Source organism: Scyliorhinus canicula, chromosome 11, assembly GCF_902713615.1.
Source record: "Scyliorhinus canicula chromosome 11, sScyCan1.1, whole genome shotgun sequence".
Classification (NCBI taxonomy): domain Eukaryota; kingdom Metazoa; phylum Chordata; class Chondrichthyes; order Carcharhiniformes; family Scyliorhinidae; genus Scyliorhinus; species Scyliorhinus canicula.
In genome coordinates, this window is record NC_052156.1 from 35,321,201 (window position 1) to 35,348,634 (window position 27,434).

The following is a 27,434-nucleotide window of genomic DNA, read 5'->3' on the forward strand; positions in this document are numbered from 1 at the left end:
AATTGTCTTCAGGCAGCTAGGCCTTTCCATCATAAAGCAGTGATCGACTTCTCAGCAGGGTTAGAACAGGGTTAGGGGTGTGGGTGACAAATTCAAAACAGGAAGAAAGGGGTGGGGAAACCAAGATGGGATACCCTGCATGGAACAATCCACCCCCCCCCCCCCCCCCCCGCCCAGTTGCCTGGGAAAACACCCCCATAGAGGTCTGGGCTGGTTGTCAGGCCCCAGTAAAGGCTGTCAATTTAATGTTGCAGCTTGAGGGAAGAGCGCAGTCGGGAACACAAATACGGCCAAAGAAACCCACACCTCCTTGTTCCCCACCCAGAATTAAACATGAGAACTGCACATGCAACAAACTCCAGCTTTCTGTAAACCTCCTCCTGGAGATTCCATTGTTGACTATTTGAGAGGTATGACAAATGAAATGAGTATGCCGTACCAATCGTGGATCAGTTGGTAGAACTCACAACTTATTGATTCTTTCAGGGGATGTGAGAGTCTCTGGCAAGGTCAGAATTTATTGCCCATTTCTAATTGAACTCGAGAAGGTAATGAACTCTGTCATTGACGACTTATGGAACTCTATTGAATATTGATGTAACAGGAATGTCATGCAATACTCATCCACTTGCTGAGATGGATGCAGCTGCAACACACAAGAAGCAGTTAATTTGCTGGGCACCCTGCCACTCAACTTAAATCCACACCTGCATCTTGTGGTTCGAGTGTATATATTAGTCAGAATTCTCTGGCCATTCACTGGTGGCAGGATTCTCTGGTCTTGCCAGCAATGCACCTCCGCCCACGGGCTTCCCGGTGGTGTGGGGTGGATTCGATGGGAATTCCCATTGACAATGGCAGGAGCAGAGAATCCCGCCACCAGCAAACGGCTTGCCGCTTCCCGCTGCCGAGAACCACATGGCTGGGAGGCTGGAGAAACCCACCAATCACGTACAGGATGCACCGGAGGAAACTCTCCAAGATTACTTCAGCAGGAGCTGCTTCACATCTTGTGAAAATTACCGTCAATCAGGTCCAGAGCAGAAATATCATCAGAACACCATCTATTTCCAAATATCATACCATTCTTACTTGGAAATATACTCGTTTATGAATTATTATTCGGTGATTTCCAACCTAACACCTCTAGTACATGAACTGCAGCAGTTCAAAGAGAAGGCCCATCACCACCTTCTGAGGGAAAAAATAGACAATAAATGTTTTCTTGACAATGGTGTCACAAATTCAAACAAATTACATAGTGGGCAGGATTCCCCAGTCTCCTAAGGTGAAACCGCGTTTGGCGATCGGCTGGAGAATCCACTTTGGTGGCAAAACCGGGGGTGGCGCTGCATTTGCGGTGCTCCACCCCTCCAAAACAGCGTACTCCAGGAGTACACAGGGCAGCACGGTAGCATTGTGGATAGCACAATCGCTTCACAGCTCCAGGGTCCTAGGTTCGATTCCGGCTTGGGTCACTGTCTGTGTCGAGTCTGCACATCCTCCCCGTGTGTGCGTGGGTTTCCTCCGGGTGCTCCGGTTTCCTCCCACAGTCCAAAGATGTGCAGGTTAGGTGGATTGGCCATGATAAATTGCCCTTAGTGTCCAAAATTGCCCTTCGTGTTGGGTGGGGTTACTGGGTCATGGGGATAGAGTGGAGGTGTTGACCTCGGGTAGGGTGCTCTTTCCAAGAGCCGGTGCAGACTCGATGGGCCGAATGGCCTCCTTCTGCACTGTAAATTCTATACACCCCATGCTGTCAGGTCGGGCACAGGATGCTACCTGAGGCCCTCCCCCCCGATGCTCCGCCCTCGATGGGCCAAGTTCCTAACAGCGTCGGCCGCTTGTGGTATTTTTCGGGAACTTGGCTTGGTGGCTGCGAACTAAGTCCAGCACCGCCACAATTGGGGTGGGGGAAGGGGGGGAGGGAGCCAATCCGTGGGCAGGGGATGGCGAGCCTGGCCAAAGGGGGTCACTATTTGGCAGGCCGGGTCCATGCCCGGCCTGTGCCATGTTGCATGAACCCAGCAATTCTCCGCTGTATCCGCAGATGGAGCCGGGGTCACTAAGCTGCGTGCCTGCTAGCCCCACACCAGACGGATGAGCGGTGGCCGTTTTGCGCCGTTTCTTTGGTCATAAAATGCCACCGTTCCCATGACGGCGTCAGAACTTAGTCTCAAAATCGGGAAATCCAGCCCACTGACTTTCCAATTGACAACTTTATCCAAATTGCAGAGGCAATTGGGGGGTGGGCAATTAATACTGGCCGAGACAGCAAAAGCCTGCATTCCTTTAGTGAATAAACAAACAATGTAACATTAAAGTTCAAATTAGCCTTACTTGACAACAGTAGTCATGACATCATTACATTATTGCCTTCATTGAACGCATCAAGTCAATGCTTGGTCTGTCAAGTGCTTGGATGCACCTGGTGCAGGTTATATTGATCCAGTATAATCCTTTGGTGAGGCAAAATTTGGAACGTTATTCACAGTTGTAGGCTCACAGAAGCCACTGGTGCACATTCTGACAAACGTAATCTGAATTTCCAAGTCTTGAAGAAAGATGGACCAAACTTGTTTTTAAGTGAAAGAAGAATTGAGAGGGGGAATAGCCCATCATTTCATAGTTGTCTAAGCAATTTTCCATCCTGGCCTTCAAGCATTCTGTAAACACAACCCAGTTAACTCGAAACAGTGTCTCCAGAAATAGAACACATGAGCAGAATGCTGGTAAATCATTACCGATACTATAATAAATGGGAGTTCCTTACGGAAAATTATTCAATATCATGATATGTTAAAACAATGAAGCAAGCATATGAAATTCAGCCAGCTGTGTTGAAAATGTAGAATCTAAAATTAAACTGTTCTGTTCACCTTTACCTAATTATCTTCACGATAGTGAATAAAGAGATGTTTGGCGGGATTCGGAGGGATTCTCCGGTCCTCCATCGGCGTGTATCTCAGCCTCACGCCATTTGCACGATTCTCTCTTTCTGCCGCTTATCCATGGCATTTCCCATTGAAGCCACCCCCCGTTGCCGGAAAACCCACGGGGTGGGGAGTGCACTTCCAGTGGGAAAAGAGAATCCCAATGGCCGAAGAATTCCGGCCTTTATTTTATTTTACACTTTTAGCTTGGTATATGCATTTTCATCAGAAGATAATGTACTTTAGGAAAGCCTGTGACAATGCAAATTGTATTTGGCCCAATAAAATGACAACTGCTAAAATCTATTGGTTTTTTTTTACTGTACATTCCTCTTTTCAAAATTATTCAGTAAAAGAAGTGAATAATTATTTAAGTGTGCAAGCCTTGGGCGAGTAGTGCACACTGAAGAACCCTTGTTTATTAAATTCAAAGCAGTTGTTTAAACCTTCATGCACCATAAAACGCGACAAGAGGCATCAAAGAACATATTTGGACAAGAGCAATATAAGGCTCCAAACTCCTTATGTGCAGGTTTTCCATCAGAGTGTAAATATCCTTCACAGCATTCCAAAACGCGCAGCTCAATCTGGTATTGTACCTGCTGTTTGGAATAGTTACTCCTGCATTATTAATAACACGTCAGTGCATTTTCACCATAAAAGTGGGAGTGGGTGAAGAACTGCAAAACTGCTTTTGACTGAAAACAGTTCTGTTTTAGTCACAGAAGTCTACAGCACAGAAAATAATAGTCTGAGGACAAAAGATAGCAAATTTAAAACAGAGTTGAGGAGAAACAACTTCGCCTAAATGATTGTGAATCTGTGGAATTCGCTGCTGCAAAGTCCTGTGGATGCTACACAGTGAGTAAATTTGAGGAGTTAGAGATTTTTAATTGGTAATGGGTTGAAGGGTTATGGAGAACGGGCAGGACGGTGGAGTTAAGGCCAGGGTGAGACCAGCCATGATCGAATGGCGGAACAGACTCGATGGGCCAAATGGCCTAATTCTGCTCCTATATCTTCTGAACTTATGAAAAGGTCCTTCAGCCCATTGCACCTGTGCCGCCAAAAAAACATCCATCTAAGTATTCTAATCCCGTTTTACAGCACTTGACCCATAGCCCGGTGTACCTTGGCGTCGCAAGTGCATGTCTAAATAATCCTTAAATGTTATGAGGGTCTCTGCCTCCACCACTCTTTCAGGTAGTGAGTTCCAGACTCCTACCACTCTCTGGGTGAAAAAGCTTTTCCTCACATCCCCTCTAAACCTTCTGCCCCTTTATGCTCCCTGCTCATTAACAGGCGGCGGAATGTGTCAACTAGGGGTTTTTCACAGTAACTTCATTGAAGCCTACTTGTGACAATAAGCGATTTTGAGTATTATTATTAATCCCTCCACCAAGGGGAAAGGTTTCTTCCTGTCTACTCTATCTAAGCCTCTCATAGTTTTAAACATATCAATCACGTCCCCCCCTAGGGGGCGGAAGGGGGAGGGAAAAGGGGGGGAGGAGGACGATGACTATGTTTGTTTATTTAATTTTAATTTATTTTTAAGTTCTTTTGTTGTTCATTGGGGTTGGGGGGGGTGGGGGGATGTGATACATGCGTCGATATGGTCTGGGGGGTGTTACAGTTATTATGGGTTATTTTGTTGCATTTCATTGTTTGTCGTTATGTTTTATATTTTCTGTAAAAAATTCCAATAAAAATTATTTTTAAAAAAAAATCATGTCCCCCCTCAGTCTCCTCTGCTCCAAGGAAAAGACCCCAGTCTATCCAATCTCTCTTCATAGCTAAAATTCTCCAGCCCACGTAACATCCCAGTAAATCTCCTCTGCACCCTTTCGAATGCTATCACATCCCTCCTCTAATGTGTGTGATGTTCCTTGCGGAATCTTTCAAGGTGGCTAAAAGTCATAGTGCTCACAAAGAACATTAAGCTGTGTATTTCAAGTTCATTTACACAACTTTAAATGATTCACACACCTTGCTAAGCAATAGCCAAGAAAAGAACAGTATTAAAATCTATGTTGCAGAAATCTATAATATCTCTCTAACAGGGGCTGGTTTAGCACAGTGGGCTAAACAGCTGGCTTGTAATGCAGAACAAGACCAGCTGTGTGGGTTCAATTCCCGTACTGGCCTCCCCGAACAGCTGCTGGAATGTGGCGACTAGGGGCTTTTCACAGTAACTTCATTGAAGCCTACTTGTGACAAGAAGTGATTATTATTATTAATACAACTAACACCCTATCGCAACCTTCTCCCAGAAGCCTAGAAGGCTCAGTATATTTGTATGACAACTCTATGGTGCCGCCTAGTGTTGAGGTACATGAACATCATCTTGTTAAATCTTTACACTCCCTACATTATTACATTCCCCCTTTCTTTGAAGATGTTTGTGCAGTAACAAACAGTAGAATTATAAGCAATCATATTACATAGTACATTGTTATGTATACCAAAAAGAGAACTAGTAAGTCAAAATTTGTTAAAGTTGTACAAATTAAGTCTTTTGGGTTTCTTTCTAATTCTGGAGGACCTTCACAATCTAGTCGACTGAGTTTCAGATGTTTCTGATTTCTTCTGAGAGTCATTCTGTTTGCCAACAGATATTAAGGAAGTAGCATTCAACAAGTTACTGTCAAACTCAATATATGTAAATAAAGTTTTGCGGAGACTTGACTTTTAAAAGAGCACATCTGTTTCTTCTTAGAACAGAACCATTTGTCATTTTAACAACATACAAGCGAGGTGCTGCTTGATATATGATATTAGCTAAATCAGACCATCCTCCAGTGGGAATCTGAGTTCTCGCTAGATCACCTGTATCAAGTGGTTCCAGCGATTTTGCTTGTTCGTTGTAGTATTTCTCCTGAAGGTGCTTTTGATGCTGCATTTTCTCTATGACTTGCTGAAGATCAGGATCAGCTAATTGCAAATATGGAAGAGTAGTATGCAACAATCTATTCATTAACAACTGAGCAAGAGGTAAACCAGTTGTGAGAGGAGTAGCCCTATAATTCAATAATGCTAAGAATATAACTGAGCCAGAGTCTACTCTTTTTCAGACCTTGCCATTGGATTGTGGATGAAGAGGACTAGACGTGATACGAGTAAAATTATACTTTTGAGTAAATTTTGTCCAATCATTACTATCAAAGCAATGTCCATTGTCTATCATTACTTTGCAAGGTATTCCATGATGAGCAAACACTTCTTTAGTCGCTTTGATCACGGATTTGGAAGTGGAATAAGACAATTGCATAACTTCTGGGTAGTTGGAAAAGTAGATGATGATGAGTATATACTCTCGACCATGAAAATGAAAAAGATCAATATCAACCTTCGACCACAGAATCTTTTCTAGATTGTGAGTTGTGAGTTTCTCTTTTCTTTGCATTGACTGAGTACTCTGGCATGTGGCACTCAAACACAAAATTGGTTATAAGACCATAAGACATAGGAGCAGAATTAGGCCATTCGGCCCATCGAGTCTGCTCTGTCATTCAATCATGGCTGATATTTTTCTCATCCCCATTCCCTTGCAGAGCAGGGTTGAGAAGTGGCAGATGGAGTTTAACCCTGAAAAGTGTGAGGTTGTCCATTTTGGAAGGACAGATATGAATGCGGAATACAGGGTTCTTGGCAATGTGGAGAAGCAGAGAGATCATGGAGTCTTTGAAAGTTGCCACTCAAGTGGATGGAGCTGTGAAGAAGGCCTATGGTGAGCTAGCGTTCATTAGCAGAGGAATTGAATTTAAAAGCCGTGAGGTGATGATGCAACTGTACAAAACCTTGGTAAGGCCACATTTGGAGTACTGTGTGCAGTTCTGGTCGCCTCATTTTAGGAAGGATGTGGAAGCTTTGGAAAAGGTGCAAAGGGGATTTACCAGGATGTTGCTAGGAATGGAGAGTAGGTCTTACGAGGAAAGGTTGAGGGTGTTAGGCCTTTTCTCATTAGAACGGAGAAGGATGAGGGGCGACTTGATAAGAGGTTTATTAAGATGATCAGGAGAATAGATAGAGTAGACAGTCAGAGACTTTTCCCTCGGGTGGAACAAACCATTACAAGGGGACATAAATTTAAGGTGTACGGTGGAAGATACAGGGGGGATGTCAGAGGTAGGTTCTTTACCCAGAGAGTAGTGGGGGCATGGAATGCACTGCCTGTGGAAGTAGTTGAGTCAGAAACGTTAGGGACCTTCAAGCGGCTATTGGATAGGTACATGGATTATGGTAGAATAATGGAGTGTAGATTAATTTGTTCTTAAGGGCAGCACGGTAGCATTGTGGATAGCACAATTGCTTCACAGCTCCAGGGTCCCAGGTTCGATTCCGGCTTGGGTCACTGTCTGTGCGGAGTCTGCATATCCTCCCCTTGTGTGCGTGGGTTTCCTCCGTGTGCTCCGGTTTCCTCCCACAGTCCAAAGATGTGCAGGTTAGGTGGATAAACCATGATAAATTGCCCTTAGTGTCCAAAATTGCCCTTAGTGTTGGGTGGGGTTACTGGGTTATGGGGATACGATGGAGGTGTTGACCTTGGGTAGGGTGCTCTTTCCAAGAGTCGGTGTGGACTCGATGGGCCGAGTGGCCTCCTTCTGCACTGTAAATTCTGTGATAATCTATGATTAATCTAGGACAAAGTTTCGGCACAACATCGTGAGCCGAAGGGCCTGTTCTGTGCTGTATTTTTCTATGTTCTAAATGGCCTTCATGAACCTTATGCAGAATCATGCATTGAAGTGTTGTCAGAATTACTAAACAATCAAGACAAAGTAGAAATCCATCTGTTACACTTGGATCAGATCTGATATTTCTGAAATTTGAACAATTTCCTTTCGGCCAACCGTTCTTTATATGGCTGACTACTCATTGTAACAGTGCATCTTTTTCAGTTTCTGTCTGATGATCTGGAACTTTTCATTGGAAACAGGAAGAGTTTCAGCTAAGAGTTCCGCTTGAGCTTCTATGAGTTGAACTATCGCAGGCTGCTGCTCATCTGGAATGAGCTGCCACAGGCAGTGGTAGAGGCAGGCACAATTTTTTCCTTTAAAATACAGTTCGACAGTTACATGGGCAGGGTGGGTACAGAGGGATATGAGCCAAATGCGGGCATGGGACTAGCTTAGTGATAGAAACTGAGCGGCATGGACAAGCTGGGCCAAAGAGCCTGTTTCCATGCTGTAAACATCTATAACTAGTGTTGAGATACATGAACATCATCTTGTTAATCCTTTACACTCCCTACATGATATATATCATTACAACGTGGATTCCAGAACTGCACACAATATTCTAGCTGCAGCCTAACCAATGTTTTATACAGTTCCAGCATAACCTCCCTGCTCTTAAACTCTATACCTCCGCTAATAAGGACAAGTACACCATAATCCTTCTTAACCACTGTATCCACCTACTCTGCTATTTTAAGGGACCAGTGTACGTGCACACAGAGGTCCCTCTAATCCTTGCTGCTCAGCAGGGTCCTGCCATTTATCATTTATTCCTTTGCCTTGTTTGTCCTGTCCAAGTGCATCACCGCACGCTGTTCTGGATTGAATTCCATTTGCCACTGATCAGCGGATCTGACTAGCCTGTCTATAGCCTCCTTTAATCTAATGCTATCCTCCTCACTCTTTACCACCCTACCAATTTTCGTCTCATCCGTGAATTTACTGGTCAACCCACCTACAATAATGTCTACATCATTTATATAAACTACAAACAGCAAGGACCCCAACACTGGACACAGGCTTGCAGTCAGAAAAACACCCCGTGATCATCACCCTCTGTGTCCTGCCACGGAGCCAATTCTGGATCCAATTTGCCAGATGTCCTTGAATCCCATGGGCTCTTGCCTTTGCTATTAGTCTCCCCTGTGGGACCTTATCAAAAGTCTTGCTGAAGTCCATGTAGACTACCTCAAATGTATGACCCTCATCTAAACACTTGGTCACCTCTTTGAAAAATTCAAATTGGTCAGACATGACCTCTCCTTAACAAAACCATGCTGACTGTTCTTGATTAATCCCTGCCTCTCCAAATGCACATTAACTCTTCCTCTCAGAATTGCTTCCAATCGTTTCCCCACCTTTGAGGTTAGACTGACTGGCCTGCAATGTTCTGGTTATTCCCTTCCTGAATATTGGACATTGGCGATCCTTCAGTCATCCGGCATCTCTCCTGCGGCTGGAGAGGAATTGGAAATTATTGCCAGCGCCCTGCTATTTCCTCCCTTGTCTCACTCAACAACCTGGGATACATTTCATCTGGTCTGTGAGATTTGTCTACTGCTAAACCTACCAGTCCACTCAGAACCTCCTCTATGTTACTTTATTTTAATTTTATCAGAGTCCCTTTCCCTGATTTCATTCAAGTGAGCAGTTAGTCTCACGTGAATATGTCTACTCCGGATCTACCCAGCGTCTAGAATCTAACGGCCTCGCCTCAGAGACCCTGAGCGGGCACCGTTTAGCACTTGTTTCCACAAAGGTGGACCAGGCATTCTAGCACGTGTGGGGGGACGGAGATCTCCCAGGCGATACAGGGCCCATGGGTGGGTGGGCACTGGGCAGGGTGGTACCATGGCACTGCCAGTCTGGCCACATGGGCATCCTGGCAATGCCATGGTGCCCAGGCAGCACTGCCAGGCTGGCAGTTCCGAGGTACCCAAGTGGCATCTTGCCCACACCGGGGATTGAGCCCGGGAGTGTCTATCCCTTTGAGGTGGGATGCGGGGGGGGGGGGGGGGGGGGGGGGTGTGGTTCAAGAAAACTTTAATTAAGTTAGGGCATCGGGGTCCAGAGGCAGAAATAGGGGATCTAGAGTTCAGGGTGCCATTTTAAAATGGCGAGCAAAGCTCATTAGTGCAGGAAATAAAGTGCAGTCTCAGTGGGAGTTCCTCGCAGAGGCCCAGAAATGAAGCAGAGTCTCATTTAACAGCGGGGTCTTTCTCAACACTACCAGCACCAGGAAACATAAGGCTAAACGTACCCGTACGGGACTCTATCATTTCCATTAAATTGTGCCCCCTATATGCTGGAATATTGAGCTGCCAATCCTGCCCCTCTCTCAACCAGTCTGTCTGTTATTAAACCCCAAAAAACTAAACTAACCCTCTGACAGCATACGGTGACCAGCTCCTTAAAAAAGGAAGTGAAAGGCTGCCAGCTTAGGTAGATCCCTTCTACCGCCCCTCTAATGGTATATTTGACCTTCTCCAAATGTAGAAAATACGGGGTCACCTAACCAAGACGAGGCACTAGGCAGAGTAGCAACCTCCCCCCAAGTGGAACTTGTCTCCGGGTTATCAGCAAGGCGAAACCACGGTCATCCGCCTTCACGTCCGACTGAAACACGGGGGTGTCTGATACCCCAAATATAGCCACCAGTGGACATGGATCCAAATCAATATGACTATCGCTGATGTTGAAGAAAATGGCCCAAAGGCTTACCAAGTTGGAACAAGACCACAACCTAGGAGTGTGGTTAGCCGGCCCCGGAGAGCAGCGCTCACAGTTGTCTTCCACACTTTAGTCAGATGTGCCCTGTGCACCAGCTTGAATTGGATCAGACTCAGCCGAGCACATGCAGACGTGCGACTGATCCTGTGAAGGGGGTCCCTCCATACCTCATCATCCAGAATGGGACCCAATCTGCCCTCCCATATCGCCCTCACCTCACTCAACAGAGCTGACTCTGTGAGGGGGTATGGCATAAATCCCTGAAATAGTCTGCCCATCAGACCCGACCAAAGACACAAATCCTCCAACAGGGAAGGGGATGGTGCCAAGGGCAAGGAGGTCAAAACGTTACCAGTAATATCACGAATCTGAAAGTATCTGAAGAGACTGGAACTAGGCAGTTGGAATTTCTCCACCCATCCTTAAAACTAGCAAACCTCCCCTCCACAAAGGGCGAAATTCTCCGACTCCCAGCAGGGTCTGAGAATCGCCCGGGGCCGCCGAAAATCCCGCCCCTGCCATGTCCAGAATTCTCCCACCCGCAAAACGTCGCGTGCCGCCAATCCCGCCGCCCGCCTCGGAGAATGGCGGGGGCTGGCGGGAGGCTACGGGTTTCGTGCTGCCGTTATTCTCCGTCCCGGATGGGCCGAAGTCCCGCCGCTGAGAGGCCTCTCCTGCCACCGTGGTTTGAACCACCACTGTGACGGCGGAATCGGCACCGCAAGCGGGTCCCCGGGTGGGGTGCGGGGCGATCGGACCCCGGCCGGGGGGGGGGGGGGGGGGGGGCACGGTGGCCAGGCCCGCAATCGGGGCCCACCAATCGGCGGGTGGACCAGTGCCGTGGGGGCACCCTTTTTCTTCCGCCGCCGCAACGGCCTCTACCATGGCGGAGGCGGAAGAGAATCCCAGCGCGCATGCGCCGGTGGTGATGTCAGCGGCAGCTGACGCACCGGCGCATGTGCGAACCGGCGAAGACCTTTCAGCCAGCCCCGGCGCCGGGCGTCAAAGGCCGTTGTTGCCGGTTTTGGCACCAGTCGGTGTGGTGCCAACCGCTCCGGCGTGGACCTAGCCCCTCAATGTGAGGGCTTGGCCCCTAAACGTGCGGAGAATTACGCACTTTTGGGGAGACCCGACACCGGAGTGGTTGGCGCCACTCCGCTACGCCGGGACCCCCGCCCCGCCGGGTAGGGGAGAATTTCGCGCCATGTCTCCAAACCCTTTCCCCTCCCACAACTTAAATGTTGAGTCCATACTTGCTGACAGGAAAAAGGTGGTGGTTGCAGATGGGGGCTAGCGAAGACAGGGAACAGAGCTTGAAATGCCGCCTGAACTGCTTCCAGGTTCTCAGGATGGATGTGACCACTGGATTCAGGGAATATCTCACCGGAGAGAAAGGAATCAGTGTGGTTACTATTGCACCAAGGGTAGAACTCGCTTCCATTGCCCCCGTATGGAACCAGGGTCACTGAACCACAACAATATCTTTTGAATAATGGTTGCCCAATAGCAAAACATTAAATTGGGTAGAGCCAAGTCCCCTGATGCCTATCCATTTGGAATAAAGCCCCACGGATCCTTGGGAGTACTACCCGCCCAAATAAAGCGGGATAATAATTTGTTGACTTTGACAAAAATATACGTGGGGAGAAAAATGGGGAGACATTAAAAAATAAATAAAAATCTCGGGAGCACATTCATTTTAATAGACTGAACCCTGCCCACCAAGAACAGGAGAGGGGGTCATCTCACCTCTGTGTCTGAGTTGACACTATCAACCAGATTAGTGTAATTACTTTATGAAGCGAGGCCCAGTTGTGCACCCGGACCCCCAGATAATGAAAGCTAGCCTTGGCAAGGTGAAAGTCCAGTTGGGCTCTCCTCTCTAGGGGCATTGACCAGGAAGCATTCACTCTTGTCCCCCTTCCACTCCAAGGGTCCAACCAGCATCACCTACAGGATATTGGCCCTGGGCAAGCAGTATTAGCGGATCATGCCCATGGGATGGAGGATGATGACGACTCGCTGTGAGATAAGCTCTGCTGGTTCCTGCCTTCAGGATCACATTCCACATCCGGGTGATCCCTGCATATGTGGTGGCGATTCCAGTACAGTAACACGGTGGTTAGCACAGTTGCTTCACAGCTCCAGGGTCGCAGGTTCAATTCCCGGCTTGGGTCACCGTCTGTGCGGTCTGCACGTTTTCCCCGTGTGTACGTAGGTTTTCTCCGGGTGCTCCGATTTCCTCCCATGGTCCAAAGGTGTTCAGGTTAGGTAGATTGGCCATGCTAAATTGTCCTTAGTGTCCAAAAATGTCACTTGGGGTTACTGGGTTACAGGGATAGGGTGGAGGCATGGGCTTAAATGGGGTGCTCTGTCCAAGGACCGATGGGCTGAATGGCCTCTTTCTGTACTGTAAGTTCTATAATTCTTTGATTCTATGATCTCACGGGCCCATATATCCTTTGTGTGTGGACGGTGAGGGGGGTGGTGGCGGTTCTGGAGATGGAGAGTGGTGATGGGTCACTCACTGGGTAAGCTGTCCTAAAAGGCGACCTCACATCTTGTCCTGTTCCCGGTCACCTCTGAGATGACCCTGGGTAGAACGTTCAAGTGCCCTGGGAGCCCTGACCTGCGCCATCCTCAAACATCCGCACCACCAACCTCCCATAACCCCCCACCTGGCACACTCAACCACCAGACCAGCGCATCCCTCAAACCTTTCAGCCTGAGGATTGAGGCAGGTTGGATTGTTGGTGAAAAGGTGCTTAATTGTAACTGATTACATTGATATGGCCTGACCCCTACCTCTAACCCATGTGCTGCACACGTGCCAACTTAACAAGTGTCTAACTTCCTTATCTTGTGTGGTCTACAGCAATTTCCAAGGTGTGACCACAGACAGCACATCAGACGTGGAGGCGGCCTGCTGCGTATCTCACCCACCGACCTGCTGCGTATCTCACCCACCGACCTGCTGCGTATCTCACCCACCGACCTGCTGCATATCTCACCCACCGACCTGCTGCGTATCTCACCCAACGACCTGCTGTGTATCTCACCCACCGACCTGCTGCGTATCTCACCCACCGACCTGCTGCGTATCTCACCCACCGACCTGCTGCATATCTCGCCCACCGACCTGAGATGCCTTTGGCTGCCGTGCTCTGAAGGGCCTGGACCTGGATGGGCCTGACTGACTTTCAGGTGTCACAAGTGAGGAGGTGCCACCCTGTTCTGTCCGCTGCGCATGAGGTGCGCCAGTGTCAGGTGGGTGAGATGCAGAAGCACTGAGGTGTTCCAGCACCTCCCCTACGGAGGACACTGACATGCGCCCTTTCACTTCCTCCTCCCTCGGGGTGCTCTTAATTATTTTCATGATTGTATTCATTGAGACTTTGGCCAGGATTCTCCTTTCCGGGGACTAAGTCCCCTCACCGGCGGGAAAACCGACGCCAACGGGCCCCCAAGGTGAGGAATTCTCACCTGTCTAGGGGGCTAGGTGGATGGCGGAGGGGTTGGCGTTGCTCCAGCCAGCGGCGAAGGGACTGCGCGAGTTTGCGTATGCGCGGAATGGCTGTCGTGATCTCGCACACGCGCGGACCGGCTGACGTATTTTGCCGTCGTGGGTTCTCTTCTCCGCACCGGCCACGGTGTTGCACTACAGGGGCCGGCACGGAAGGAAGAAGTGCCCCCATGGAACAGGCCCGCCCACAGATCGGTGGGCCACGATCACGGGCCATGGCACCGTGGGGGCCACCCCCGGGATCGGATCCCCCTGCGTTCACCTCAGCCCCCCCCCCCCGGATCGGATCCCCCCCGCGTTCACCGCAGCCGCCCCCCCCCCCCCCCCCCCCCACCCCCGCCCCGAGGACTGCCTACGACAACTTACCTGCCAGGTCCCGCCGTGTGAGACCATGTGTAACCCACGCCGGCAGGACTTGCCAAAAATGGACGGCCGTTCAGCCCACCGGGGCCCGGAGAATCGCCGGGGGGACGGGCGCTGTCAATGACCACACAGTTCTATGCAGTTCTGCAATGGCCTCACAAGCCACTCAGTTCAGTGGTAATCAGGGATGGGCAACAAATGTTGGCCTGGCCAGTGATGCCCAAGTCCCATGAAAGAATAAAAATAAAACTGACACTGTCCCAGATAGGGAGACATTAGGACAGATGGCGGACAGGTTTAACAAGTGCCTGAAAGGAGAAGAACAATAAAGAGATGGAGAAGTATAGTGAGATATTTCTGGAGCTTAGGGCCTTGGCAGTTGAAGGCACATCCATTGACGGTGAAGCAACTGAAATTGGGGATGCTTAAGGCCCAGAATTAAAGGACAACAGTGTTTGAGTGCTGTAAAAGATCACAGAGACAGGGAGAGACAAGGGGCGGGATGCTCCGGTTGGAGAATATCCAGGGGGGGGCGGCATGAATCCCACCCCCGGCAGCTGCCGAATTCTCCGGCGCCGGACAATTGGCGGGGGCGGGAATCGCGCCGTGCCGGTCGGCGGCCGCTGGCAGTGGCCCCTCCCCGTCAATTCTCCAGCCCGCGATGGGCCGAAGTCCCACCAGTTCTATGCAGGTCCCACCAGCGTAAATTGGAGTAGGTCCCGTACCGGCGGGACCTGGCGGCGCGGGCGAGCTCCGGGGTCCTCGGGGGGGGGGGGGGGGACGCGGGGTGATCTGGCCCCGGGGGGTGTCCCCATGGTGGCCTGGCCCGCGATCGGGGCCCACTGATCCGCGGGTGGGCCTGTGCCCTGGGGGCACTCTATTCCTATGCGCCGGCAGTGTAAGCCTCCGCGATGGCCAGCGCGAAGGTGAATCCCCCCCCCCCCCCCGCGCATGCGCGGGGATGACGTCAGCAGCCGCGGACTTGCGCCGGCCCGTGGAGTCCCTTCGGCCCCGGCTGGCGTGGCACCAAAGGCCTTACACACCTGCCGGCGGGGCGCAAACCACTCCGGCGCCGGCATAGCCCCTGAAGGTGCGGAGCCCGATGCCGGAGTGCTTCACGCCACCTCATCCCGCCGGGACCCCCCCGCCCCGTATGGGAGAATCCCGCCCAAGGTCTTGAAATTATTTGGAAACGAGGATAAAATAATTTAAATTGTTGGTTATCTGGGAATTGTCATCGAGCAGAGGTAATGAGGGACCAGACCTTGATACAAGTTAGGACAGGTTTTTATGATCTCATATTGACCAGGGGTTGAATGTGGGAGGTTGGCCAGATGTGTATTGGAATAGCCTAGTTAGCAAAGATTTTGCAGTAATACTCGTGCTGTGGTAGAAATACAGAGACTAGGAGCAGGGGTAGGCCATTCGGCCTTTTGTTCCGCAGAGGTGGCAATTTTCTTTTAATAAATATTTTTATTCTCTTTTTCACAGTTTCATCTAAATTTACACCCACCAATAAATAATCAACAGTAACAAATACAATGTCAATCCCCTGGCCAACAATTCCTCCCTCCCACCAACCCCCAACATTTTAAATACAAACATCAAAGAAAATAATTCAGGAATCCACCATCCACCCATACAATCACGAACAACATACACAATCCAACCCCCCCCCCCCCCCCCCCCCCCAACTAACGTTCGATGTCATCCAATTCTTGAAAGTGTACAATGAACAAACCCCATGAATTGCAGAACTCTTCCATCCATTCCTCAACTCAAACTTCACCTTTCTGAGCGTTTAAAAATTGCAACAAATCCCTCCGCCACGGCAGGGCACAGGGTGGAGAAACTGACCTCCATCTCAACAGGATCTGCCTTCGGGCAATCAGCGAGGCGCAGGCTAAAACATCTGCCTCCACACCCGCTTCCAACCCCGGCCGATTCAATACCCTAAATATGGCCTCCAGAGGATCCAACTCGAGCTTCACATGTACCACCTTCGAAATTACCCTGAACATCTCCCTCCAAAACCCCTCCAGCTTTGGACAGGACCAAAACATATGAATGTAGTTTGCGGGACTCCCCCCCCCCCCCCCCCCGCAATGATCACAAACATCCTTTACCCCCTCAAAGAGTCGGCTCATCCTTGGCCAGCACACAAAGTTGAGGCATTTACCCTCCGGAGCACCTCACACCTCAACCCCTCCTTCATGCTCGCTCCCAACTCTTCCTCCCACTTTGCCTTAATCCCCTCTGGCGGTGCCTTCTCTTCTCTCAGAATTGCCCCATTAATGGCCGACACCACCCCCTTTCTCCGTTCCCCCTGTCGTCAGCATCTCCTCCAACAGCGTGGAAGCCGGAGCCACCAGAAAGCTCTGTATCTCCTTCTTAGTGAAATCTTAGACCTGCATTTCCCCCTGTCCCAACCCATATTTCGCCTCCAGCTCCTTCAGTCCCGCAAACCGGCCCCCCAGAATCAAATCCTATAGTGCCCTCACTCCCTCTCCTCACAATCTCCGAAAACTCCCATCCCACTTCCCTGGCTCAAATCTGTCATTCCCCCGAATTGGTATTTCCCTTGACCCCGCCCCCAGCCTAAGGTGCTGCGCAACTGCCTCCAGATTTTCAATGTCGCTACTACTACCGGACTCCCTGAGTATTTCCCCAGGGCCATCGGGAGAGTTGGGCAACTTTACAGAAATAAAAAATGGCTGTCTTAGTATTGCCGCAGATATGTGGTCAAAAGTTCATCTCGGGGTCAAATAGGTTGTGAGCTGTTGGAACATAGGGAAGAGTGAGGTGCTCCCGGTGAACGTGGTGGAGTGGGGCAGGGTGGGTGGGGGAGGGGGGGGGGGGCAAACTGGGGGCGCTACCATTTAAGGTGGCAAAGGAGCAGTTTAGGTATCTGGGGATTCAGGTAATGGATGGGTGAGCTGCAATGTAGGTGGAACTCGACTGGGTTAGTGGAAGAGGTTCTGGGGGATTTTAAAAGGTGGGATACGTTGCAGTTGACGTTGGTAGGAAGGGTGTAGGTGGCAAAGGTGAACGTGCTGCAACGGTTCCTGTTTGTTTTGCTTCCCCCCCTATTTTTCTCCCTAAGGCCTTTTTCCGGAGGCGCTGGTCTCGGAATTTGTGTAGGCAAGGAAGGTACCTCGGATGAGGAGGACTCTGCTACAAAGGCAGAGAGGGGGGGTTGGCGCACCCAAACCTGATGCACTATTATTGGACAGCGAGTGTGGAGAAGGTGAGGTGTTGGGGAGAGGCGGAGTGGATCAGGTTGGAGGAGTCGTGTAGGGACTCAGATTTGAGTGCCCTGGTGACGGATGCGTTGCCCGTTAGCACCAAGGAAGTATATGGGGAGTCTGGTGGTGGAGTCAACTATTAAGATTTGGAATCAGCTGAGGAGGCACTTCAGATTGAACCAGATGTCACTGCTGATGCCACAGATAGGAAGCACAGGTTTAAGCCAGAAGAGGGGGATGGATGGATGGGATGTATCGGCAGTGGAGGGTGGACGAGTTGGAGCTGGTCAGTGCTATTTTCTCAGAGGTGAACTTCGCTGGGTTGGATGAGCTGCGGGAGAGATTCGAGTTACCGAGGGGGAGTGAGTTTAGGTACTGGCAGGTGCAGGACTTTGCACAAAAATGGCTGCCGCTGTTCCTCCAAATGCAGGAGTACCGGCTGCTGGAGAAATTGATGCTACCAGATGAGGTGGGGGAGGGCAGGATTGGGGACATATGCAGGTGGTTGGGAGAGCAAGGTAAGGCGCTGGTGGAAAGGATTAAGCGGACCATTAGGAGGGGCCATTGGGGAGGGAGATAGGATGGGAACTCTGGTGTGAGGTGATGATGTGAATGAACTCAACTTCCTCCTGTGCAAGAATGAGCTTGATTCAATTTAAAGTGGTGCACAGAGTACATGTGGCTCAGGATTGGATGAGTGGGTTCTTCTTGGGGGTAATGGATGAACGTGAGAAGTGTGGGCTGGGGCCGGTTTATCATGTTCACATGTTTTGAGAAGTTGGAGAGCTTCTTGGAGGTAGTGTTTGGGACCTTATCGAGGACTGTAGGGGCCGAGGGAAGCCAGACCCCATGGTGGCGATCTTTGGGGTTTTGGAGGTGCCGGAGCTGCTGGAGGGGAAGGAGGCCGATGTTGCGGCCTTTGCCTGTCTGATTGCTCAGCGATGGATTCTTTTGTATCAGAGGTCAGACACGCGGCTGGAGATTGCGGCTTGTCTGGGGGGGCCTGTACCAGATTCTCTGGGTGGAAAAGATTAAGTTTGCCTTAAGGTATAGTGGTGGTAGTTCATGATGATATTTCTGGAGCTGTTAGTCATGGGGGTGGGGGAGAAATTGAAAGGGGAAAAATGTACAAGCTGTTAACTCAGTTTTGTTGGAATGTGGTTTTGTTGATTTTTTTTAACATTTGGAATAAAATATCTTTAGAAGAAAGGTTGTGAACTACCTGCTTCAGCTCAGACCATTGCCAGGGAGGGACAGGGAGTCCATGGGGCAGCAACAAAGATGGTGGTGGAGACCAAAGGCAATAGTTTTGGTCTTCCTAATACTTATGAAGAAAGTGAGATTTGTAGGTTACTGGGAATTTATTGATTTTATGTAACCTAATGCTCTATGATGCACAACTTGATGATTCACAGTTGGCCATGTTCACTTATTACAGCAAAAATATGACAAAACAAACATAACACCTACATTGTTGGAGAAAGGAGCAAAACAAGAGTCATCAAGTTATCAGCAGGTAGATCGCACTGAATAGTTATTGGCTCAGAACACCTGATTTGAGTTTGCATACCCATTTCTCACCCAGATCAGACACAACCTTACCTCTTAACCTTCTACAATGTTATTGGGGCCATCTTCTGAATGCAGGGTCCTTCCAAACTCATGCGGTGCAACAATCCTCACTGGGAGAGCGGAGAGAATCACGGTAGAAACTATGCCCCTTCTTTACAACACTAGCTGCCGACTTTACTTGGATAACTAATCTGATAAGTAAGTTGGAACCATCTAAAGGGCTAGATTCTTCCACCCCACCCCTGTGCCACAGGCAAGACGCGGACAATGGAAAAGTCCATTGAACTCGGGCGGGATTCTACAGAGGCCGGGTAGGCGCGGCCAGAGAATCCCGCCCAAAGTCTCCAACTCAGATTGTTGGAGATTTCACGTGCAGGGAATTGTCCATTGGAAGTTCAAACTTCCCGGACAATTCTTGTATGGTCAAAGTGTTGGGACTCCTGAGGGGTCTTGTAGAGAATACGTTCAGGGTGTGACCACCGGAAGATTGGAGATTCTAGGCCATTATTTCACAGTTTCCCATTTAAACACTTTTTTGTTGTAATAAAAATGATGCACCGCTACCAAGAATACCACCGGGCGGCACATTGGTTAGCACTGCTGCCTCACAGCTCCAGGGACCCAGGTTCAATTCCGGCCTCGGTTGAGTGTCTTTGTGGAGTTTGCACTTTCTGTCCGTGTCTGCGTGGGTTTCCTCCCACAGCCCGAAGATGTGCAGGTTAGGTGGATTGGCCGTGCTAAATTGCTCCCAATATTAAAAAAAAGGTGGCCTGGGTTACAGGGATAGGGTGGAGACGTGGGCTTAAGTAGGGTACTCTTTCCAAGGGCTGATGCAGATTCGATAGGCCAAATGGCCTCCTTCTGCACTGTAAATTCTATTCTATGATATTACTTGTTAATTAGATTCAGGCACATAAAACGTGAACAGTTAATGAAATAAAATCCAAGAAGGCTGTTGCAAGTTTCAAAATAATGCATTTACCTTTTTCTCATTCCTCCATACATTACAAATTACTTTGTACCTGAAGTGATGGCTGTGTGTCGATCTTATCCTGGAGTCCTGTTGACTGCAGCTATTGTCTTTGCTGCTCATGCCTCCTGGCAATGCCCCCTGCCACTGATTGAACACCTGGCTCGCTATTGGTCCAATTGGGGATTTACATTTCTGGAACGGTGCAAGGTTGCAACTCTCTAGCCGTCAGATTTACGAGGTCGGGAATCAGAAATTATTTGGTCACCGGATTTCCGAGGTCAGGACTCGGAAATTACCTGGCTGTTGGGTTTCTGACCCCAAATTGAAAATCAAGCCCATCCTCTCAGCATCTACCCTCTCAAATCTCCTAACAATCAAAGATGTTTAAACAAGACCAAAGCCTCAACTGAAGATCCAGTTGGCTTCCCTTCTTCAAATCGCCATTGTCAGGAGAAAGAACGCCTAGGGATTTTGGATAATTCTCATTTAATGCATACAGGTTGATGGTCTGACCAGGTCAATTTTAGTTTGTCTAACAGTGTAATAATGGTGAAAAGCAGGCATTTTTATTTAAAAGCACAATACATAAATAAGTGAAATTGGCATACAGATTTCAGCGTCAGGTTTTTGCACCACACAAGCTACAGGGAAGCACACATTTGCAAGTGTACAGCATTTTCCTGCCTTTTGTTAGCAGTATGGAACATGAGAAAAAAATCCATTCAGCATTCTTACTTATGAAGAAATTAATTACATCATCAAATGCCAAATAGGACAAAGAGCACAGTGTTTAAAGAATTGGGTAGACAATTGATAGACCATAAGTGGCCAGCCACAGGAAGTCACAACTTTTAACTTAAATGAACATATATTTAGCTAATGAATTACTATACATCTTGCACAGAGGAATGGCAAGTACTGCTGTTAAACACATTTACACAGAAACTGTACTGCACTGGACTGAAATGGAATGAACAATGGAATTCATTTGTAAATTACAACACTTTCTCTGATGTGCTTGGGTCCACCAGTAGCATAATTGTCATAATTGTTGAAGACCAACAACACACAAAACACTTAAGTCTGATACTGATGATTACATTTTAAGCGTCTTCCTCAAATGAAAGTGCCCTCACGGTTTAATTCAAGTATGGAAAAGACAGCTCACCCCATAGAAAGTCACTATACAACCTTGGTTTCATCTGCTGCTAATTTGGCCACTGTTTTTTTTATTCTACCGAGTTACTCGCTTCTTCTTCGACTTCACCCTTGGCAGTTTTAGAGATGATGTCAATCCATCTTTTCTGAAGCTCCTCGTCGTCTGTACTAAAATAATAGATCTGTTGGGACTGCCTCAGCTTGAAAGCATACTTCTTCTCAATCATATCAGCGGAACTAGGAAGTTCGATTTCATAGCCAGGCAATGGGATAGTGCGGGCATTTTTTCCTTCCTGTAAGAAAATTTCCCAGTATGAGTATGAAACAGTTAAAATCTTTAGTGTATTGTCAACATGTAGAAATTGAAATCCATTTCACCAGGTTTCCCATTCAGAAAGAAAATCAGCTTGAACAAGTCAACAATCAACAACGTCCCCAACGTGTACAATGGGCAACATTTTCTAGCTGTTCCCAGTGGTGGGATTTTTTGGTCCTGCCAACAGTGATCCCCCACCCCATCGCAGATTCCTCAGCGGCGGAGGGCGTGGATAACGGAAAATCCGGCAACAGCGACAGAACCAGAAGATCCCGCCGCTAGCCAATGGAGAGCCACCTTCGACATGGGGGGAGGGGGAAGGGGGGGGGGCGGGGGGAAGGGGAGTGCAGACTCCCACCCACCGCGTGCACACTTAATTTAAGCATCGAGAATACAAAGCTTAATTTTGTGTCAAGAAATTCTAACGACAGATATAATTTCAAGCCAAAGGTTTCTACGCTCTTAGCTGCCATCAGAAAAATAAATTGACGGCACTGTAAAATCACTTCATTTATTTCAAATGCACCATAATGTATCTGAGGTTATTGAACCTTTTGAAGATGGCGGTACTCTGCTCCAAAACAACAGATGAGGACATTGCAAGATTTTTCAGAAAGCAGTGAATTATTCTGTGACCGTAAACAGGTTTGTTCAAGAACGATCAGTAAAGTTGCTTCTCCAGATGTTGCTGAATGTGGTTCAGGATGTAAACTTCGAAAGCTACAGACACATTTGGCCTTCAAAAGGTTAAATATGGGGGGTTTTGGTTTCAGTTCAAACTGTGTTTCTATTGTGCTGAGAGAGAGTTTACAACGGGAAAGTAAATAAGAGCTTGGGAAACAATGAGATGTTGCTTGGCAACCGGGGCAGCTTCAGGGGAAAATACTTTATGAGTGTTTTAAACTGAATCGATTGGCAGCTAGAGTTAGAAGCAGGAAAGGCATGCAGTGCAGTAGTGAGCATAAAAGTAATCTCCAGAGGAACTAAAGGACAATTAGCATTGGAAATTAGAGAATGAAGAGAAGTTTCCCGGAAATCTGTAGGTTAAAGGAACCAAGAGGAACTGGAATTGGAAAACGCTACTGTTCATTGAGTTGAAAGGCAGACTTGAAAAGAACAGATTGGGTGAAATTGGTTGGAGGAAAGCCAGAGATCAGAAGCAATCATAATATTTGGTGTCCTTATTTCCAGCCTTTGGAAACAATAGTATTCTGTTAGGGACGGAGCACCTGAGCTTTTGTGTAGAAGTTTGGATGTAATCCAAGCAAAGGAATACTGAAAAGAGAGCTGGAAAACCTAAAGGCTGATCCTTGCTAAAACAGCTGAGAGAAAGCCTTGTTTGAAAGGATGGTTGGAAGACCTGGAAGTGGATCTTTGCCAAAACAGCTGAGGGAAAGCATTGTATGAAAGAAGTAATTAAAACACCCTTTAAGAGGGTATTTGGAAACACTCATGTGACACTCATTTGGCAGGTATTTGTGGAAAAATCCACAGATCATCGCTTGAGGGGCATCTGTCACAGGGTTTCTGAGTGGGGTGTTGACACATCACAGTTAGCCTGTTGGGTTACAGGGGCTGTGTTTATTGAGGACATTGTAGTACGAGAGATAAAGTGTTAACATGTGTCATCTTTAAAATCTGTGCATATTTGTGAAGATAAGTGGGAGTGAAGGCATAATGTATTTGTAGTCAAACTTGTCATGGTTAATAAATGTTTTCTTTTGTTATAAAAAGCTAATAGACAATCCTGGAACAGAAAGGTCATAGAATCCTTTCAGTACAGAAGGAAGCCACACAGCCCATCAGGTCTACACTGACCCTCCAAAAGAGACCCTGACCAAAGCCCAGACTCCTGCCCTATCCCTGTAACGGTGCTATGTCTTTTCGTCCGACGTCATTTCGTCCAACGACACTTCGTCCACGTCTTTTGGTCCACCGTCTTTTTGTCCGCCCGTCTTTTGGTCCAACGTCACTTCGTCCAATTATCCAATTACAAATAGTTTAATTTAGTTTTTCAATGTTACTGCTCAAGGATCTTCTCCACCTATTTCGCCTCTTGAGGTTGAGTTCTGCATTTGTGCTGCTTGATCTCCAGACATTATTAAGATAAGCTGCAGGATATTCACCCATGTATGCTCCAGCGTGATGAGAGCCATTGTATCTGATGGAATATTTGATCATTCGGGAATTTACAATTTACATCAATTTTAAGTAATTTCGGGAATTTTAAGTAATTAGTAAACTTTTAGATTTTTCAACTGCATTTTTAGATTTTTTAACTTTTTAACTGCATTTTTAAACTTGCATTTTACTTGCATTTTATCAATTACTTGCATTTTAGCAATTAAATTCACTTGCTGTATTGTACTTGCATTTTATCAATTAAATGGTTTTATACGGAGTTAATTTGTAATTGGATAATTGGACGAAGTGACGTTGGACCAAAAGACGGGCGGACAAAAAGACGTTGGACCAAAAGACGTGGACGAAGTGTCGTTGGACGAAGTGACGTCGGACGAAAAGACGCGACACGCCCTGTAACCCCACCTAACCTTAACATCTTTGGGTAATTTAGAATGGCCAATCCACCGAACCGGCACATCTTTGGACTGTGGGAAGAAACCCGGAGGAAACGTGCGCATGTATGAGGAGAAAGTGCAAACTCCACACAGATCGTATCCCAAGGTCAACATTGAATCCAGGTCCCTTGTGCTGTGAGGCAGCAGTGCTAACTACTGTGCCACCCTGTGATTCTGTTCCTCCACATTTTCTAAAGAAAGTAAAATATTATGGTGTTCTGAGCCAGGATTCCATTCTGGGACCTTCCTGTCCAGTAGGAACACTAACTGAGATCATAATACCACCCCAAAGACATTAACCCTCACATTTCCGGATTTTCCACTTCTCTGCCCACTTAACCAAACCATTGATATCCTGGAGTCAACCGCTGTCCTCTTCACCATCAAATACACAACCGATTTTTGTGTCATTTGCAAATTTCCCAATCATGTCACCCACATTTAAGCCTAAATCGTTAATATGTACAACAAACAGTGCCCCAACACGGAGCCCTGTAGAATACTACCTGAAACTGTTTTCCATTCGCAAAAACGTCCATCTTCTGTTTCTCGTCACTGAGCCAATTTTGGATCCAGTCTGCCACCTTCCCCGTATCCCATGGGATCTCACTTTTCGGACCAGTCTGCTTGTGGGACTTTGAAAATGCCTTACTTAAATCCATGTAGACCATATCCACTGCACTATCCTCATCAACCCTCCCTGTTACTTTCTCAAACAATCTACTAAATTAGTAATACAAGGTCTTCCCTAACAAAACCATGCTGACCACCACTGATCAAAACATGCTTTTCGGAGTGACTGTTTATCCTGTCTCACAGAATTGTTTCCAACAATCTTCCCACCACTGAATTCAGACAGACTGACCTGTAGCTTTCTGGCCTATCTCTCACATCCTTTCTAAATAATGGTGCAATGTTTTCAGACCTCCAATCTGCTGGTGAGGACTGGAAAAGATCCCAGAGCATCCACTATTTCCTCCCTAGCTTCCTTCAACAGTCTGGAATATAATCCATCTGGCCCTGGTGATTTATCCATCTTCAAGGATGCCACTCCCTCCAATACATCCTCTCTCACTATGCCTTTGGTATCTAATATTTCATAACTAGATTGTCTGAATCATCCCTCTCCTTAGTGAAGATGGAGCCAAAGTACTTACTGAAAACTTTGCCCACATCTTCCAAATCAACCCACAAGCTCCCATGAATTTCACAATGTTGGCACTGGGGTAGGATTCTGTATCTGGAATGAGGTACAAACCTTTACATCCTTATCACTGTGAATCCGACTTCCACATCTGGCTAGAAATGTACATACAACAAATGTGAATCTTTGCAACTTATGCTTTATCCTTTGTTTCAAATAGCCAGACTTGGAAAAACCTCATAACATCTACAACCACTTATCTCTCAATGCTCTTGCAATGCTGCATAGGCGTTACAGCAATGACCTTAAACAAGATGATCCAGTAAGCAATTTCTATGCTTCACTTACGGGACTGTCAGAACACACTACCGACAGAGACATCTTGGCTTTTCTCTGCTACATCCACTGGACACAACTAGAATTATAATTACAGGACAAACCCTCTTTGTACAACTATAGCTATTGCACATACAATAATTTTCCTATATGTCACTGAACATGCAATCTTATTCAAATTGGCTACCGCAGCTTCAAAATGTATGAAAACAAGTGATTTATCTGAAGAATCAACCCTGAATGGCATCTTTGCTTCTTCTCTCTTGGAAGCCGAAGTAAAATATCAATGATGGATGCAAAACATTTCATGGCATTAGTGGATGGCCTGTCGGCATGCTGACAAACATTCATCCCTTAACCATCACAACTAAAAGTTCAACTAGCCATTTATCACATTTACTGTTTAAGGGGCCTTGCTGGGTGTACACTGGATGCCAAAAACTGACTGTATTTCAAAATGTATTTTATTGGCTATAAAATGCTCTGGATGTCATATGAAAAGCATTATTATTAACCATGGCTTTTTACACCATTGCAGCTTTTATTTTACTGGATGCATACTGGAAATGATGCCTGTATTTCATTACGTTATGTAATCCCCAACTATTTAATCTTAATTTCCATTAATTTGGTCATGATAAATAGGTCCTGATCTTGGACTTCCGGGCGGCGAGCGAGGAGGTCGCAGGGAGAGGGGCTCCCGCAAGCGCCAGGAAGGAACCCCCCCGACAGGCCGGACGGCGGAGGAGGAGCGGGCGGCAACGGCGGAGGAGGAGCGGGCGGCAACGGCGGAGGAGCGGGCGACAACGGAGGAGCGGCGGGCGGCAGCGGCGGGCGGCAGCGGCGGGCGGCAGCGGAGGAGAAGCGGAGGAGAAGCGGAGGAGGAGCGGGCGGCAGCTGAGGAGGAGCGGGCGGCGGCGGAAGGCGGAGGCGAGGAGCGACGGCGACAGGGAGGCCCAGCAGCGGCAGGTCCAACCCCTCTCTCCCCCCCCCCCCCCCCCCCCCCCACGCGGGCCGGGAACGGTGCGGTAGCGGCGGGCCCTCTTCCCCCCCCCCAAACCAGCAGCGGGACACCACCTTCCCCCCCCCAATCAGCAGCGGGGACACCACCTTCCCCCCCCCCAACCAGCAGCGGGGGACACCAACTCCCCCCCCCCCCCCCCCAACCAGCAGCGAGGACACCAACCCCCCCCCCCCCCCAACCAGCAGCGAGGACACCAACCCCCCCCCCCCAACCCCCCAACCAGCAGCCCCACTCGCCCCTCCCCCTCCCCCCAACTGCAGTGACCACCACGTGGCAAGGACAAAGGGGGACTCTCTCTCTCTCTCCTGGGCGAGTGGAGAGAGAAAACAAAAGAAAAAAGAGACTTATATTTCTGTTCTTTTTTTTAAAATAAAAACCCAAAAGAAAACTGGTAAAGAGAAAAGGGGTGAAATAAAGGGGTAAAGGAAAGAAGGGGGGAAATAAATTTTTCATTTTAAAAAAAAAAATATATACATATATTTTTATATATATATAAATAAAATTAAAATAGGGTGCGGAAAAGGGGGAAAAGAAGAACAAGGAGAGAAGAAACGATGAAGGGGAAGGGGGAGAAAAAAATGCCAGAAGGGACCCAAGAGAAAGGGGGCACCGGAGGTGGACGGGGCAAAGGGCAAACCAGCTTGGGCGAACGAGTCAACACGCGAAGCAGCGGGAAGAATGTATCGCCGCATCCAAAAGGGCTGGACGGGCGGGCAACCTCTCCCCTGGGGTTAGAGGGGGGCGTGAATTGGAAGGAAGCCATTGCAGAGGTGGTGAGGGAGCAGCTGCAGGCAATCAAGGC

The 27,434-nt window shown here is 48.1% G+C and overlaps 1 protein-coding gene across 3 annotated transcripts in view; it reads right to left on the reverse strand.

Moving 5' to 3' along the window:
• Window positions 1-20,616: 20,616 nt before the first annotated feature.
• LOC119974000 (FYVE, RhoGEF and PH domain-containing protein 3-like) overlaps window positions 20,617-27,434 on the reverse strand; it is a 351,115-nt gene continuing 344,297 nt past the window's right edge. For all 3 annotated transcript variants that reach the window (XM_038812760.1, XM_038812759.1, XM_038812761.1), the window contains exon 19: window positions 20,617-21,526. In XM_038812760.1, coding sequence (XP_038668688.1) covers window positions 21,305-21,526 — 222 coding nt within the window. In that variant the 3' untranslated portion in view covers window positions 20,617-21,304. The remainder of the gene's footprint in view (window positions 21,527-27,434) is intronic.